Below are 15,092 nucleotides of genomic sequence, written 5' to 3'. Positions count from 1 at the left end.
TGACTCTCTGGTGTGTACATGTTAAACCGCAGGCTAACAATCCCTCCCTCCTCATGTGGACGACCGACAGCGAGCTACAACACCCCGAGCACACGGTCGGTTGGTCAGTCCGTCCGTCGGTCCGGTACCGAACACAACTCACCACAAGCGCTGTGTTTGTGCCCCGGTCTTCAGTCCCTCTGTCCTTACCTGCTCTCTGCTCCGCGGCCCCGGGTCCAGGACAAACACCGAGCACAGTCCTGTCCTCCACTTCCTTATTGTGTGAAGACTGGCTCTCTCTCTCTCTCTCTCTCTCTCTCTCTCTCTCTCTCTCTCTCCCTCACACACACACACACACACTACTGTCACTGTCACTCTCTCCGCTGCTCTGACGTAATGACGTAAAGTATGAATAGATAGATAGATAGATAGATAGATAGATAGATAGATAGATAGATAGATAGATAGATAGATAGATAGATAGATAGATAGATAGATAGATAGATAGATAGAGACCTCTGGGAACTAAATAGATAGACTGATAAAGTTGTCCCCCTATTCTTTCTTTCTTTCTTTTCTGCTGATGAGTTTGCTTGTGTACTGTGGGGCCATGAGTAATGTGTGTATAATACTATTTTTTTTATCTTTCTTTTTTTAATGATTTAAAATTGTTTTGTTTATAATGCTATTCAAGATATATTAATATTATTTTTGTTGTGTGTTATTTGTGCAATTGCTTTTATATGTGATGTTTACATTTTTTTTTTTTTCAATTTTATTGTTGCTTTTATAATCGTGCAAATAAACATAAACATACTGTATATGTGACATTGTTATCTTTGTATCGTAGCCTGATCGTAGCCTTTCATCTGGCGCCATCAGCAGGTCGATTTATTTCATGGCTGGAGTTTTCTGTTTTGTTTTTTTGACCTGCGGTACCTGGGCCGTCCTGTAGGTGGCAGTGATACAGTGATACACATCGGCACTGACGGCGGCAGCGGCGGAACGGAGCAGAAGAAGACAAGAAACGTGGTGCTCTCAGGGAGCGACGTAGTGCTGCTGGTGGACACAAGTTAGTGTCCCCACGTGAATCCTGGTGAACATGGCGGCGGTTCAGGAGCCGGAGGTCCAGTTCGCTCAGAAACTCGCCTCCAACGACAAGTCGACCCGGACCAAGGCTATCAAGAAGCTGAGGAAGTACATCAATGTCCGGTCACAGAGAGCAGAAGGTAGGAGGAGCAGGACAGTGTGTTAGCCAGCTAGCTCTGACCGGCTAGCAGCAGCTCGCACAGCACAGCACAGCAGCACACACCAAACTAGGACTAACTTTGGTTTAGAAGTGGGAACTGTGGGTATACCTTAACGACGACTATGATGATGATGATACAGATACACTACTGTATGACAGGGAACTTTAGTCGTGTGACGCTGAATGTGGTGTTGATGTACTAAAGGTGCACACACGTGTGGAGGGAAGTCAGTTGTAGGAGCCGAGGCCCGTCTGTACTGTAGGAGCCAACAGCACAGACTCCTACTGACCCAAACATGACATGATATCCACAGATACATCTGTCACATTGCCATAGCTGGTCATTTTATTATTATTTGTAACTGAGAATTACCATCGTTGGTCTTACGTCTGCCACTGTTGCCACTTTCATGTTTTATCTTTATTATTACTTTAGTTATTATTATCAATACTATGAATAATCATGCTGCTATGAGCACTTTGCACTTTGTCCACCACACATACAGTTATATACTGTATGTGTCCACCACACAAGTGTTGTCCATTGTCTAACTGTGTCTGTTTATGCCTCACCTTTGTATAATAGCTTGTATTCTGTGTATTTTATCACTTTTATGTTCCTAACCTCTCCTCTCTACAGGTGGCTTCACGAGCGATGACCTGCTCAAGCTGTGGAAGGGTCTGTTCTACTGTCTGTGGATGCAGGACAAACCTCAGCTCCAGGTACGTGTCTCCTGTTGTCTGCCATGGTGGACAGTGGACACACAGAGAGCCTATCAGTCTCAGTCACCATGTCACCTCTCCACTTGATTCACAGTGGCAGTCACACTAGTGGTGCATCTGTGAATACAAGACTTTCTGCTGAATAGAATGAAAGAGCTGAGCAGAGAGGTTACATACACAGAGAGGGATACAATACGGTACATGTGTTAATGTAAATGACAGCTATGCAAAGCCACAGTAATACTCTGCATTCTTTAATAAAATGCTGCAACATTTAAGCAGATCTAAAGTATGAGTTCCCTCTGGTTCAGCAGGACTCTATCATCCTCCACCACTGACTGACAGACATTCATTGATTGATTGATTAGTCTTTATTTCGAACATATTAAAAAAGAGAAAGAAAGAGGAAAAAAAGTCATATAAAATAAGTAACACATTATGTCCTAAAGAACAAGTCCCATATTTAAGTCAATAAACAAAGAATGCTGGAAAAGAAGCAGGAAGAAGCCGAGCTTTTCAGTTCCCAGCCCTTTATCACTACTCCATCATCCCATAATCAATAAGACCAGATAAACAGAATACAAGAAGACACAGTCACAGACTCACTCTCAGTTTCATCATCACCTATGTAGTCAAGATGATATTCCAACCTTTCCTCATTCTCATGTATTTTTTAGAAACATGTTTTTATATAATTTTTTTTTAACAGTTTTATGTTTGTGCTATTTTTGAGCTCATTCTCCAGACCATTCTACAATTGCACCCCACAGACTGTTATGCACATACGTTTCAGAGTTGTTCTGACATGAACTCTCTTAAAATTCACGTCCCCTCTCAGATTATACCCTCCCTGTCTTTCCACCATGCTCAGTGTTGTTTTGTGTCGCTATGTTGTGTGTCAAAGGAACTTCATATGCACTTAACTTTCACACATCATAAAATGTGTGTTATTGATCGTGTTGTTCCATTTTCATGTAGTCAGTTTGTCTTACATGGTGATGTATGAGTGTACGTATTCTATTCTACTAGAATAGACCATTGACCTGTGAGTTGTCTTGTGTTGTGCAGGAGGAGCTGTCCAAGCAGATCTCAGGCCTCATCCACAGCTTCCACGACCCTGAAGGACGTGAGTTTCCCACATGCACCAAATCGATTGATTAAAGGGATAGTTCAATATTTTGGCAAATTTGCCTATTGCCATAATCCGTATAATCTTAGGAGTAGATTCATTACCTTTAATTGTTGGTGCAAGCTGTTTTGAAATAGGCCAATTTGCCAAAATATAGATTTTTTCCTTTAAGACCTAGCAACCTTAGATACTGTCAGTGCTAAAGAATTGTGCTGATGCTGGTTTTGCTGGTTGACATCATTAGAACTGGTCTTATTGTTTCAGCTTTACAAAACTCTAGATGATTGACTATGATTAGCACAGTGAAACCTGCTCTGTAGTTGTGACACCACTGCTGATCCCTGCAGAGTTTCTATACCTGGAGAGCTTCCTGCTCACCCTCAAGAGGGAGTGGACGGGGATCGACAGGCTGCGGATGGACAAGTTCTTCCAGGTCAGTGCTGCTCACTGCCACACTGTATCACAGTACTGACAGCAACCTGCTGGATTTGACTGGAAATGAACCAGATACAGACATAGAGGGAGCAGGTTCTAATCTACACATCTAATAACCGCATGTGTTCTTCTGATGATCAGTTTCCTCTTAAATCACAATTTCTACCTCTTGAACCTTTTTCCTCTGACAGCTGGTCCGCTTCATGTTCAGACAGACGTTTGAGCTGCTGAAGAGGACGGACTGGGAGAGCAGGTGACGTGTTGCCGTGTTGTGTGGAAGCTTTCCGATGTGTTTGGGTCAGGCCGGGGCGACTAACTGTGTGGATGGTCTTGTCTCCTCAGCGTGGTCTCGAGGTTCCTGCAGCTGGTGGCGGCTCAGCTCCTGCAGACCGGCAGCGAGGCGCCCACCGGGCTGCGGTTCCACTTCCTGGACCTGTACATGACTGAACTGGCAGCTGTGGGCTCAGCAGAGGTACAGCACCGGCACTGCAGTCAAGACACTTTTTTAAAGATGTGAAGGTTGCCCTGCTGTGACGAGAGCAGCATATTTTAATGAGTTTAAAAATTGCCCCCACGAAGGAAGAGCCTTTATCTGTGGTGGGCAGGTTTCTGCAGATTCTCAGTCTTTAGAAGCTTTGATTTTGTCATCTGAAAGAAAGTGGGATTATTAAAGGAATTGATAGTTTTTAAATAGGAACAATCCTGCATATTCCAAAACAGAATTTTGGAGCCTTCATTAAAGGGATAGTTCACCCAAAATTCAAATTTCACTCATTATCTACTCACCCTCATGTCGACTAAGAGCTGTGAGAATTTTCAGAGTCCTCCGTGCCTTCTCTGAGTTACGGGGGGGTCCGCGCAGCAGTATTTGTCCATATAATGGTTGTGAATGGATACCAACTTTCTTCGTCCAAAAAGACACACCAAAAAACATCCAAATACCTCCATACTGCTCATCTGTAATGTTCCTTTTGTATTGAAGCCCCGACATGAGAAATTGTTCCGAAAAAAATTAAATAAGTCTATATTTTAAGCTTGTTTGTAGCGGAAGCTCCCAGTGTCTCGGTTCACTGCTCTTCCTGTGTCTCGCGTGATTTGCACTGACCGGCAGAACAATTTCTCATGTCGGGGCTTCAATACAATAGGGACATTACAGACGAGCAGTATGGAGGTATTAGGGTGTTTTTTGGTGTGTCTTTTTGGACGAAGAAATTTGGTATCCATTGACAACCATTATATGGACAAATACTGCTGCGCAATACCCCCCCGTAACTCAGAGAAGGAACGGAGGACTCTGAAAATTCTCACAGCTCTCAGTCGACATGAGGGTGAGTAGATAATGAGTGAAATTTGAATTTTGGGTGAACTATCCCTTTAAAGGTTGACTGTGTGGCTGGAACTCTAGACACAAAGGGTTTTTGGCCTGATGAACTTTAAAATGATAGTTTGCCAACAGTTGTAAATAAGTGTTTCTCCACTCAGCTGATGTGGTGGTTGTTGTTCTCTTCACAGCTCACAGCTGATCAGAACCTGACGCTCATCGAGCCGTTCTGCAAAACAGCTGCCAGAACCAAAGAGTGAGTCCACACCACTTCCTCTGACACCAATGTTCACACTCACACAACGCCGCAGCAAGACACAAGATGTTTCATAACATATTTACCTTGAAACTTGACATCTTTAACATTCTGATAGTAAAGTTAAAAAAAAGAATCTCCAAGGCACTCTCGTTTGAAAGTTAAAAAGCCATTGTTCCTATGGCATGGTCATGTTAAACCTTTAAAAAGTCCTACAAGTCTTTGTGCGTTTGGGCATACAAGCCTGACTCCCTGATGAAGGCTTGTATGCCCAAACATGTAGGAGTTTTTAAAGGTTTATATGGTCAAGTCATGGCCTTTTGTACTATGATGTAATTCTCATATCCAAAGAGCATCTCTAGGAAACAACTTGTGAGTCCCATAAGCGTTCCTTCAGACATTTTGTTGAGCTTTCACATTCTGATTGGCCACAGTAGTTGCTGATCTGTGTGTGTGTGTGTGTGTGTGTGTGTGTGTGTGTGTGTGTCCAGTCGAACTCTTTTCAGAGCCATCTGCAGCAGCATCTTCAGCACCATTATTGACCAGGCTCCCTTTGCCATTGAAGACTTGATGAAGGAGGTGGGAGCAGCTGAGGGTTTGGATTCAGGGTCTTCTGAAGAGGACCACGAGGACCAGATAGAAGCCAAAAGCAGCAAGCCACTCAGCAAGAAATCCACAGGGAAGCAGATCAATGGTACGTCTAACTAGGTGTGTGTTTGTGTGTGTGTGGTTGTGTAGAGCAGTGGTTCCCAACCTGTTCCAGTTGAAAATCTCCAAAATGTCTGCGGCCCACCTGCGACCGTGCAAACAAAAAAGAGGCTTTTTAATAGGGGTGGCATATATATCGCAATATCTTTTTTGACGATTTTTAAATCGATTTTTTTTTTGAAAAAAACTTTTTTTTTAGCCTTTTTTACACGCAGAGTACAGGTTTTGAAAAGGGTTTAAGTTCACTTTATAATGGAGTATGTTAATTTATAGGCTCCTACAGTATTTGTGTGCAGATAAATGTTAAAAATGCAGACTAAAAATCGAGAGAATCGACAATATCGTAGAATTGTAGAAGAATCGAATCGGGAGAAAAACATATCGTCCCAGCCCTACTTTTTAATTTGTATGATACAGATGGAACATTGAGGACTGATCTGAGAGCAGGGAAACATGTAGGAAGCTCCACAGTCACTGAGAGGTTTCAGTAGAGCCCCACCATCAACACTCTGCAAGTTCTAGGAGCTGACACACAAAGTCTTTATTTATTTATTTTTTATTTACCTAATTACATGTATATATATTTTAATTTTTTTCACAAAAATCGTATTATTTTGAAAATGATTAGACAGCCTACTTGCGATTAGCCCACAGGTTGGGAATCAGTGGTGTAGACAAATTCTGCTTTGGTGTTTTGTCCTCGTAGCTTTAAAGATCAGTTTGACGGCCACGACTCAGCTTCATTCACTTAAAGAGTTGATGAAGGCAAGAAGTGTCTTCACAACTACAGTATACAAAGTGTGTGTGTGTGTGTGTGTTTTTTTTTTTTAGTGCTAGGAGTTTCTCCTCAGTGGATGTGAGGGTCTAAGGACAGAGGATGTTGTTGTGATGCCATGTTAAAGCCCTTTGAGACAAACTGTTTGTAAAAACCGGCTATACAAATACAATTGCCTTGCCTTGCATTTTAATGACAAGTGCTACTTTGCCTTTCAGGTAGTAAATCAGATGATGATGAAGATGAGGAGGATGATGAGGATGAATTTCTTCACCTGGAGGAGTCGGACACTGAGTCTCAGGGTGAAGCTGACGTCGGACCGGTGCTACAGGTGAAACATCTTCTGCTCTTCACGGCGGTAGAGTGTCCTGTGGCTCAGGAGGTAGAGCGGGTTGTCGGCGGTTCGATTCCCGGCTCCTCCGGTCCACATGTCCAAGTGTCCTCGGGCAAGACACTGAACCCACACTTGCCCTCCAATGTACAGTATCATTGGATGGATGAATGAAAAGTATTTAGCTGTACTCGTCCATGAGCTTCAGTGTGATATAAACATCTGTGTGGAGTGATGCACAGCTGGAGCTGGTAACTGTTGAACACCAGTTCTGCCAGACTGTTGGAGTCATTTAGGCAGGAAGACACACACAGACATGGACACATATTTTCATTTATACTTATAAGGTGTGTCCATACCTGCACACTAGAGCATTGTCTGTGTATTCAGATTGTGGCTGGTACACAGGTGTCACCAAAGCCCCGCCTACACCCTTTGATGGTTCCGTTACATCTAGAGCCACAACAATGAATCAAACAATAATCGATTATTAAATTAATTGTCAACTATTTTGATAATCAAATAATCGGGTAGTAGTAGTAGTAGTAGTAGTAGTAGTAGTAGTAGTAGAGTATTTTTTTAAGAAGAAAAGTCCAAATTATCTGATTCCAGCTTCTTAAAGGGATAGTAGCATTTTTTTAAAGTGGGGTTGTATGATCTACAAATAGCCCCTAAGTACTTTAATTGCAGTAGAAGACTCTGCACTCCTCCCGTTAGCAACGCCAGCCCATAACCTTGCCCAGAGATTACATTGTTGTGAATGGACCCAAAGAAACGGCCTATTTTCGTGGCCTAAAAGAGGTTTTACCTGAAAAAAAATACACACTTCCATTGTTCACTATAATATAATTTTTTCCAGCCACTCAAAGTGCAGGAAAAACGCAGTTTTTATTTGGACCTAACCAACTGCTGATCAGTGGACGCTAACCCTGGGCGGAGGGATACGTGAGTTGGTTAGGTCCAAATAAAAACTGTACTTAGGGGCTATTTGTAGATCATGCAACCCCACTTAAAACAAATGCTACTATCCTATTCTATTAAATGTGAATATTTCTGGTTTCTTTGTTCCTTTATGACAATAAACCGAGTCTCTCTTTGGTTTGTGGACAAAACAAGACATTTGAGGACGATGTCTGGTGGTTTGAGAAACACTGATTGATGTTTTTCAACATTTTTTTATATTTTATTGACCAACAACTAATCGATAATCATTTACATAATCGACAGATGAATCACTAATGAAAATAATTGTTAGTTGCAGCCCTAGTTACATCACTTTGAAGGTGGAAACAAAGAATAACATCAATAACACGTTTTTTTCTCTTATGTAATGCAAAATAACCCAACAACAGTTACATAACCTTATTAAGTACTGTGTGTAGTAGTAGTAGTAGGAGTGTGATTGACAGGCTCTGTATGAGCAGTTTCTCTGATCTGGAAATAGTTGAACAAGTCATTCATCAGTTACTGGAGTGGAGGTGGATGCTGATGATGATGATGATGCTGATGGTGATGATGCTGGTGCTGATGGTGGTCTGTGTGTTGTAGTTTGACTATGGAGCCCTGGCAAACAAGCTGTTGGTGCTGTCTGGGCGCAGCAGCACACCGAGCCACAACAGACAGAGACTCTACAAGATGGTCAAAGTGTGAGTAGTAAACTAACTACACACACACACACACACACATGATGATGATGATTTTTGCCTTGTGGTTCCTCTGCTCGATGCTGCGTTCACTGATGTGGACGGGGGTTTAAAGACAAACTACAATCAGACACAAAATACATGAGTGGACTTAATCTGTTCAAACTGCAGCATTGAAAGACATGTGTTTGAATCCAGACTAATGTCTTGTCTTGTCCCTGTGTCCCGTATCCCCCTCTCACCTGCTGTGACCCTCAGGCTGCGTGACCTCAGTGAAGGTAGGAGCTGCTCTAACACCTCGCGTCATGACTTGACTCCTTCTCCTCACACACTCACACAGCAGCAGTCACTGTGGATCCCTGGAGATCTATGAGGATCTTCTCTGATCACAGTCCTCCATTAGGTTCCTAGATGGCAGCAGTTTGTTGACAGTTGTCTGCTTTAATAAGTTATTGTCACACGTTAAATAAATGATTGCAACATGACCATATGTCCATGGTGTGACCTGGTCCAAATAAGGAGCTGGTTACATCATAGATCTGTTTTTAAAGAGCTGGACTAGGCAGTTCAAAGTGTAGAGGTTTTTATTTTTTTCATTTTCCACTCTTTGGAATCCTTCTGGGACAAAAAGAGACACGGCCCATAAAGATCCTACAGGCTTCAGTAGTAGTGGAGTCTCGGTGTACTGTGTGAAGACTGAGAGAAGACAGTAACATGAGTCTCACTCTGACATTGTCCTCCTGCCAGGCGTCTTCCCTCAGGATGAATATCCGGAGGAGGTGTCCACGGACGAGGACGACGACATGTTCGGCAGCAGGACGAGGATGAAGAGAGGAAGCGATCCCGCTGAGGATGAGGAGGGGAGCCCAGCACAGAAGAAGAGTAAAGGTAACAGCAGCTGATCAGATGTGTTGTGGCGGGTGAAAGAGGAGGACATGAACCACCAGCTGGTTAACATTAACGTTGTCTTTGGATCACTGTGATTCCTCCACTTCCTTTTTGCATCACCTGTAGCTGATCAAATCGACTGTTTTCACGTGCATTAAACAAATACACTTCAGTTGTTATTTCTGTCTTATCCATACTTGTCACAAGTTTCAGGCTCTGAGCTCCAGCATATTCAGTTAGCTCACAAGTGTGAATAGAGTGAAGTTTTACTGAAGTAGGACTAGGGATGTGCACGGTTACCCGAGTACCCGGGTACCCGAATAGGCAATCTGCTACTCGGTTATGAATTTATTATCCGGTTAACCTAGGATTAAAAAAACGGCACGTTAGAGCGCAGTCTAGTGTCGGATCAAACTACATCATCATGCCATGGTTCGGCTTTTTGTAGTGTTAAATAGTTTCGGATCAAGCAACGTGATTTTCTGCTGTGTAAAAGCATTTTTGGATCGAGCCTCAGACTTTCAAACCTTTTACAATAATCTGTGGTGGTTCCCTCGGCGTAAGCCGTCGGGAGGGAGACGACAGGTGTCATCAAGTCTGTTAGAAAATATACTTTCAGTTTACAAATATTCTGAAACCTTCCCAGTTATTTCCTGAAACGATGCGAGGCAGAGAGGACCGAAGGCACCAAAATGTAGCGTGGACTAATAAATAAGCACCGCTAATGATTTTAAAAAAAGAAAAAAAAGTTTTCTCCTCCGAGGCAGCCGCGGCATAAATGCGCTGCGCTCAGCGCTCAGAGAGCATGCAGCGCATTTATTCCCCGGCATAAAGATGCACATATGCCCCATATGTGCATCTTAAACTCCAGTCTCTACTCTTATTATCCACCTGATATTTAGTCTGACAACGCTGTGTGTCAGTAATGTGGACTGTCTGACGGACAGAGCGCATTTATGCACCGGCTGCGCTCTGTCCGTCAGACATGACGTAATTTTATTTTTTATTACAGTATTCGGTTACCCGGGTACGACAAGGTTAGGATACTCGGTTAGAAAATTATTCGAAATGCCCATCCCTAAGCAGGACTTGGGCCTACGGAGGGTTTGAAGCCCTGACCTTGATGTAGGACGTATGCCTGATTTATTGTGATTTTTTAATATATAAATTTGGCAGGTGGAATGATTATCATTAATGTTTTTATGATCAGCCACATAATCAGTCAGTACCAAACTTAATACATGGAACATTTCTTACAGTTTTATTTTTTATTATTTGTGCCTGAGTTGTGGGAAAAATTTCCAATCTGCCATTTTTGTGAGGCAAAATCTATTGGAGAAAAATGGCAAACAGAACAAAAACACTATTCCCAGGCTTCCCAACAGCATTCAATGCTTGGACCCTATAAAAAAAAAGAGATGATATTGTGACAGTGCCTGCCAACAAGTCTAACCTTTGATTTTGAGCAGGATCCCATATAGAGAACTGTGAAAGTCCTTTAGACACAGAGCCCAGAGTTTAGAACTAGAAAATAGAACTATTTAAGACTTAAATTAACACAAATATTCCACTTACTTCTGCTTTAACTTCTCTGTGTTTCTGTAACTTCAGGGAAGAAAAAGGAGGCAGCTGCACTGGACAAGCACAAGGACTCGGGAATAGATGAACAAGCGGACCTGAACTCTAACGATGAAAAGAAAAAGAAGAAGAGAAAGAAGAAGAAAAAGAAGATGGTGAAGAGTGCGAGTGCAGCTGGTGAGGAAAATGCAGAGAAGGTGGAACAAGCGCAGAATGAGGCTCAAAGCCCAAATCCAGTTAAAGAGACAGAGGGGAGTTCACCAGCAGCAGCAGAGGGACAAAGCTCCGTCTCATCCGTCACAGTGACGGCAGCAGCTACTGCAGACGGTCCGGCTGAGACTCTGCTGCTGTCTGAGGTCAAGAAGCAGCCCTCGGTCACAGTCACAGAGGAAGACGGCACCACGGACAGCAAGGACCAATCTGAAAGCCTCCCGGAGACGCCCGAGTCCCCCAAAGCAGACGCTCCAGTGTCTGGGAAGAAGAAGAAAAAGAAGAAGAGTCCAAAAGCCACGTCACAGGCAGATGGAGATGAGGAGAAGACAGAGAAGACGGAGCCAGAGAGCACATCCCTTAATAACCAGGCATCAGAAATGACAGTCACAGCTCCAGACACCGACACCGTAACTCCTGCCAAGAAGAAAGGTAAGAAAAAGATGGTGAAGGCCGATGTCCAGCCCGAGGTAGAGCCTGAAGCATCCCAGCACGCCACTGCACGGCCGCCCAAAAAGACCAAGAAAAAACAGAGACTTGAATCTTCACCTGCCGAAGATGAAAGCGCCACAACGCCGGCGAAGAACAAAAGGAAAAAGAGTCAGAAACAAGCCGAGTCGACAGCAGATGAGGAGCCAGCAGCCGTGGAAACCCCCGACGAAACTGAGGCGGTTTCCTCCTCCAAGAAAGCGACCAAGAAGAGGAGGAAGATCCCTGTGGTGTTTGAGTTTGAGGCTGACGAGCAGGAGGCCTCCGTCAACGGACTGGCGGGAGAAGAGACGTCTCCCAAGAAGACTAAACTGGGAAACGTGAGTATGAGATGAGTTGAAATGGCTGAGATGAGATGAAGTGACTTTAGAGTCAGACTGTCTGATCACATGACCCCCCCCTCCCCCCTTAGGATGCTGAGGAGCCAGCCACACCCCTGAGTTCCAAAAAGTCTAAAAAGAAGGTGAAGGCTGCTTCACAGTCTGCCTTCGTGACCTTCCAGAGCCACGCTGTGGCCCCAACACCTCTCTTCTGCAAGACCAAAGGAGGCTGCTGCACCCCCCCCCTGTCCAGAAAGAAAGGAAAGGTATGGGCAGTCTGACAGCAGCCTGAAAGGCTCATCTACACATCATTACAAAACTTCTTCAGGTTTCAAAGGCTTGGCAAAGAAAGCAGATCTGTCTTGTATGAAAAAGCCTGACCCAACAGCCCTGAATGTATACAATTGATCAGGCTGTGGAGAAATACAAAGTCTGTGACGGCACTGTAGGCTGTCAGTGATCGCCTGAGCTGTCTAAGACTTTCTCTGTTTATATTAATGACCAGTGCCAGAGAGGCAAGGTACAGCCCGTTTTTACAAACAGTTTGTCTCAGCTCCAGTTGGTAAGTTGATGAAAGTGAAAGTAAACTCCACAACTTGGTCGGAAATTTTAAGACGATACTCCGTCAGGTCTCTTTATGAACCTCTGCCAAGTGCCCCACACACACACACACACACACAGGGACATACGTGCAGGCGTATGCACACGAAGTAGCCATAAACGCACCCACAAAAGACAACCAGAGACTCCAAAACGATCTCACGTCTCTCTCACCATCAAACACACTGTTGTGTGTGGAGGGAGGGGGGGGGTTGACAGAGGTGAAAAGAGGGAGCCGATGGTGTATCGTTTTGAAATGGCCGACCAAGTCACAGACTTTACTTTCACTTTCGTCAGTTTACTGAGTTTAGGAGCTGTGATTGGCTGCTCCTCCTGCTCCCTCTACCTGACTGGTGGAGAATCATCGGTCGCAGTGGATTTCGGCAAATACGATTCCAGGCTGTAGGTGGAGCCAGAGGAGTTGGATTTTGTCCTAAATTACCCATTTAATGTCCGACTATCAGAATATAGTGACACACAGGTGGCCCGACAGACTGTAGCCTGTATACATGGGGCACCTGCTCAACTATATGCTACACAACTGTGAAGTGTTGCTTCCTCCAGGATGAAGAGTGGCTCCTCGTGGTGCTGCCATCATCCTGTTGCTATGGTTTATAATATAACATTGTACTGTATGTAACTCTGTGTTGTACTTTTTGGTTTTTATTCCACAGAAGAGTCAAACACCCACATCAGAATCTAAGAAGGTGACCTTTGGTCTCAAGAACAACAAAACAGCTGGTAAGATATTTATGTGATGCCATATGAATTTCCACTTTCCTCATGTCAGGCTGAAAGCAGAGTGAGGACTGAGTAGGGCCCGCCCATGTTGTTGCTGTGTGTTTATCCTTGGGTTGAGCGTGGGCACAGTGTGTTTGGTGTCTAATTCCAATCTAGTCTCTTAAAACTGGAGTTGGGTATGTTACTGTGCTGCTGTGAATACCTGATGACTGGGTGACCTCCTCACTCCCAGTCAGGAAGGAATGAAACATTTTACTACCAGGTGTAAAAAGTACACGTTGGGTTAACTCCCATGAAACTTCTTTATTTTTCCACGGCATTGTGCAGAGTTCAAGAAGACGGACCGCAGCCTGCTGGTGAGTCCAGACGGATCGTCTCGGGTGGCCTTTGACCCAAAGCAGAAACCAAAGTGTGGGGTCTTGAAGTCTCCAGCCACTCCACTTTCCGCCAGAATCAAGAAGGCCAACAAGAAGACAGGTTTAAATACTCAAAAGAGTACACCCAAACGAAGACCTTCCGCTGCAGATTTCTTCTAATCTCCCCATGATACAGACTGTAGATACAGACTCCCTGTGGACTTTTTAACCATAGACTGCTTCACACGCATCCTGTTTTTGGAGAGAGGAAATATCATGTTTATCTGATATCATTGTTGTACTTTGCCTCTTTGAGTGACTTGATGTTTGAATAAAGTTACTCATTCCAGCTTTTCTAATTTGATCAAATATTAACTTTCTGTGAAATTAATTTTGAAACATTACTTCACTATTTGAAAATGAAGAAACTGTATAAATATGTTTTAATAAGAGGGGTGTACTTCATCTTTGTGACCTGAGTTGAATTCAGTGCATTTTTGTGAGCATGGAAGATGTTTGTAAGTTTTGCTATAGCCAGACAAACAGTGAAAAGTTTACCACCTTCTCTGCGTAAACAGTGTCACAGCTCTTGTCAATCAGATTAACAGTTGATTTATTAGTCCTGAATAAACTTCAGACATCTGAGCATTGTAAAACCAGAAGGGTGGGCTGACTGGGCCACAGCTGGTCAGCATGCTGACTTCAGTTGAAGGACAACAGTGGTACAAACAGAGCTGAGACAAAAAGTGACTGACAAGCCCAGAACTGGTAGGCACCTGTCAGAAAAACACATTTTGCACTCCTAGGTTTAACCTAAAATAAAAACAGAATTTTAAAATAATTTTATTAAATTTAAATCCATGAAATGATTGGCCAGCCCCTCTCTCCAACATTCTTTACTGTGGAAACTGGATACTTTTTATCATCTGTGATGGGAATAGCGGCGCTACTTTTTTCAGTAACCAATGAATAATCAAAAAAAAAAAGTTACAGTCAGTTTCCCCCATTATTGCGCCATTAGGGGTTAGGGTGACTCAAGAAATGCCGTCACAAAATAAGCTCGTTAAACCTTTTTTCAGTCCAGCTAAAGTCGGAAAAAAGGCGTTTATCTGGAGCTGTGCGGATGAATATTGAGTGAGTGGGCAGATAAACGGGAGGTTAGGGTTAGGGGAGCGAATCCAAGTAAATTTGACATATTTGAGCATTTTATTTTAAAAAAAACGTAACGCAATAGTTACTTTTTCTGGTAATTAGTTACTTTTATAATGCAGTAATTCCGTTACTAACTCAGTTACTTTGAGGGAAAGTAACAAGTAACTGCTTTTTAAAGGTAACGAGCCCACTGTTGACTCCTGAGTGCA

The 15,092-nt window shown here is 43.4% G+C and overlaps 1 protein-coding gene across 1 annotated transcript; it reads left to right on the top strand.

The window, feature by feature from the left end:
- Positions 1-1,002: 1,002 nt before the first annotated feature.
- On the top strand, positions 1,003-14,074 carry rrp1 (ribosomal RNA processing 1). The gene is made up of 16 exons (XM_083996672.1): positions 1,003-1,208; positions 1,869-1,951; positions 3,020-3,077; positions 3,428-3,513; positions 3,707-3,768; positions 3,858-3,987; positions 5,028-5,092; positions 5,584-5,786; positions 6,794-6,906; positions 8,455-8,552; positions 8,808-8,827; positions 9,297-9,437; positions 11,049-12,034; positions 12,127-12,300; positions 13,309-13,375; positions 13,703-14,074. The coding sequence occupies exons 1-16, from the start codon at positions 1,082-1,084 to the stop codon at positions 13,909-13,911; spliced, it is 2,622 nt and encodes an 873-aa protein (XP_083852798.1). The 5' UTR covers positions 1,003-1,081; the 3' UTR covers positions 13,912-14,074.
- The last annotated feature ends 1,018 nt before the right edge of the window (positions 14,075-15,092 follow it).

Source organism: Trachurus trachurus (assembly GCF_905171665.1).
Source record: "Trachurus trachurus genome assembly, chromosome: 21".
Taxonomy (NCBI): Eukaryota; Metazoa; Chordata; class Actinopteri; order Carangiformes; family Carangidae; genus Trachurus; species Trachurus trachurus.
Note: the sequence above shows the minus strand (reverse complement) of the source record. Positions and strands in the feature narration are given on the sequence as shown.

What these genes read in the sequence shown, in the direction of transcription:
- rrp1 (XM_083996672.1), top strand. Translation starts at nt 1,082, where the DNA reads ATGGCGGCGGTTCAGGAGCCGGAGGTCCAGTTCGCTCAGAAACTCGCC. An exon ending in CCGGTCACAGAGAGCAGAAG is followed by an intron (nt 1,209 to 1,868) that starts GTAGGAGGAGCA and finishes TCCTCTCTACAG; the next exon opens with GTGGCTTCACGAGCGATGAC. An exon ending in AGCACAGAAGAAGAGTAAAG is followed by an intron (nt 9,438 to 11,048) that starts GTAACAGCAGCT and finishes CTGTAACTTCAG; the next exon opens with GGAAGAAAAAGGAGGCAGCT.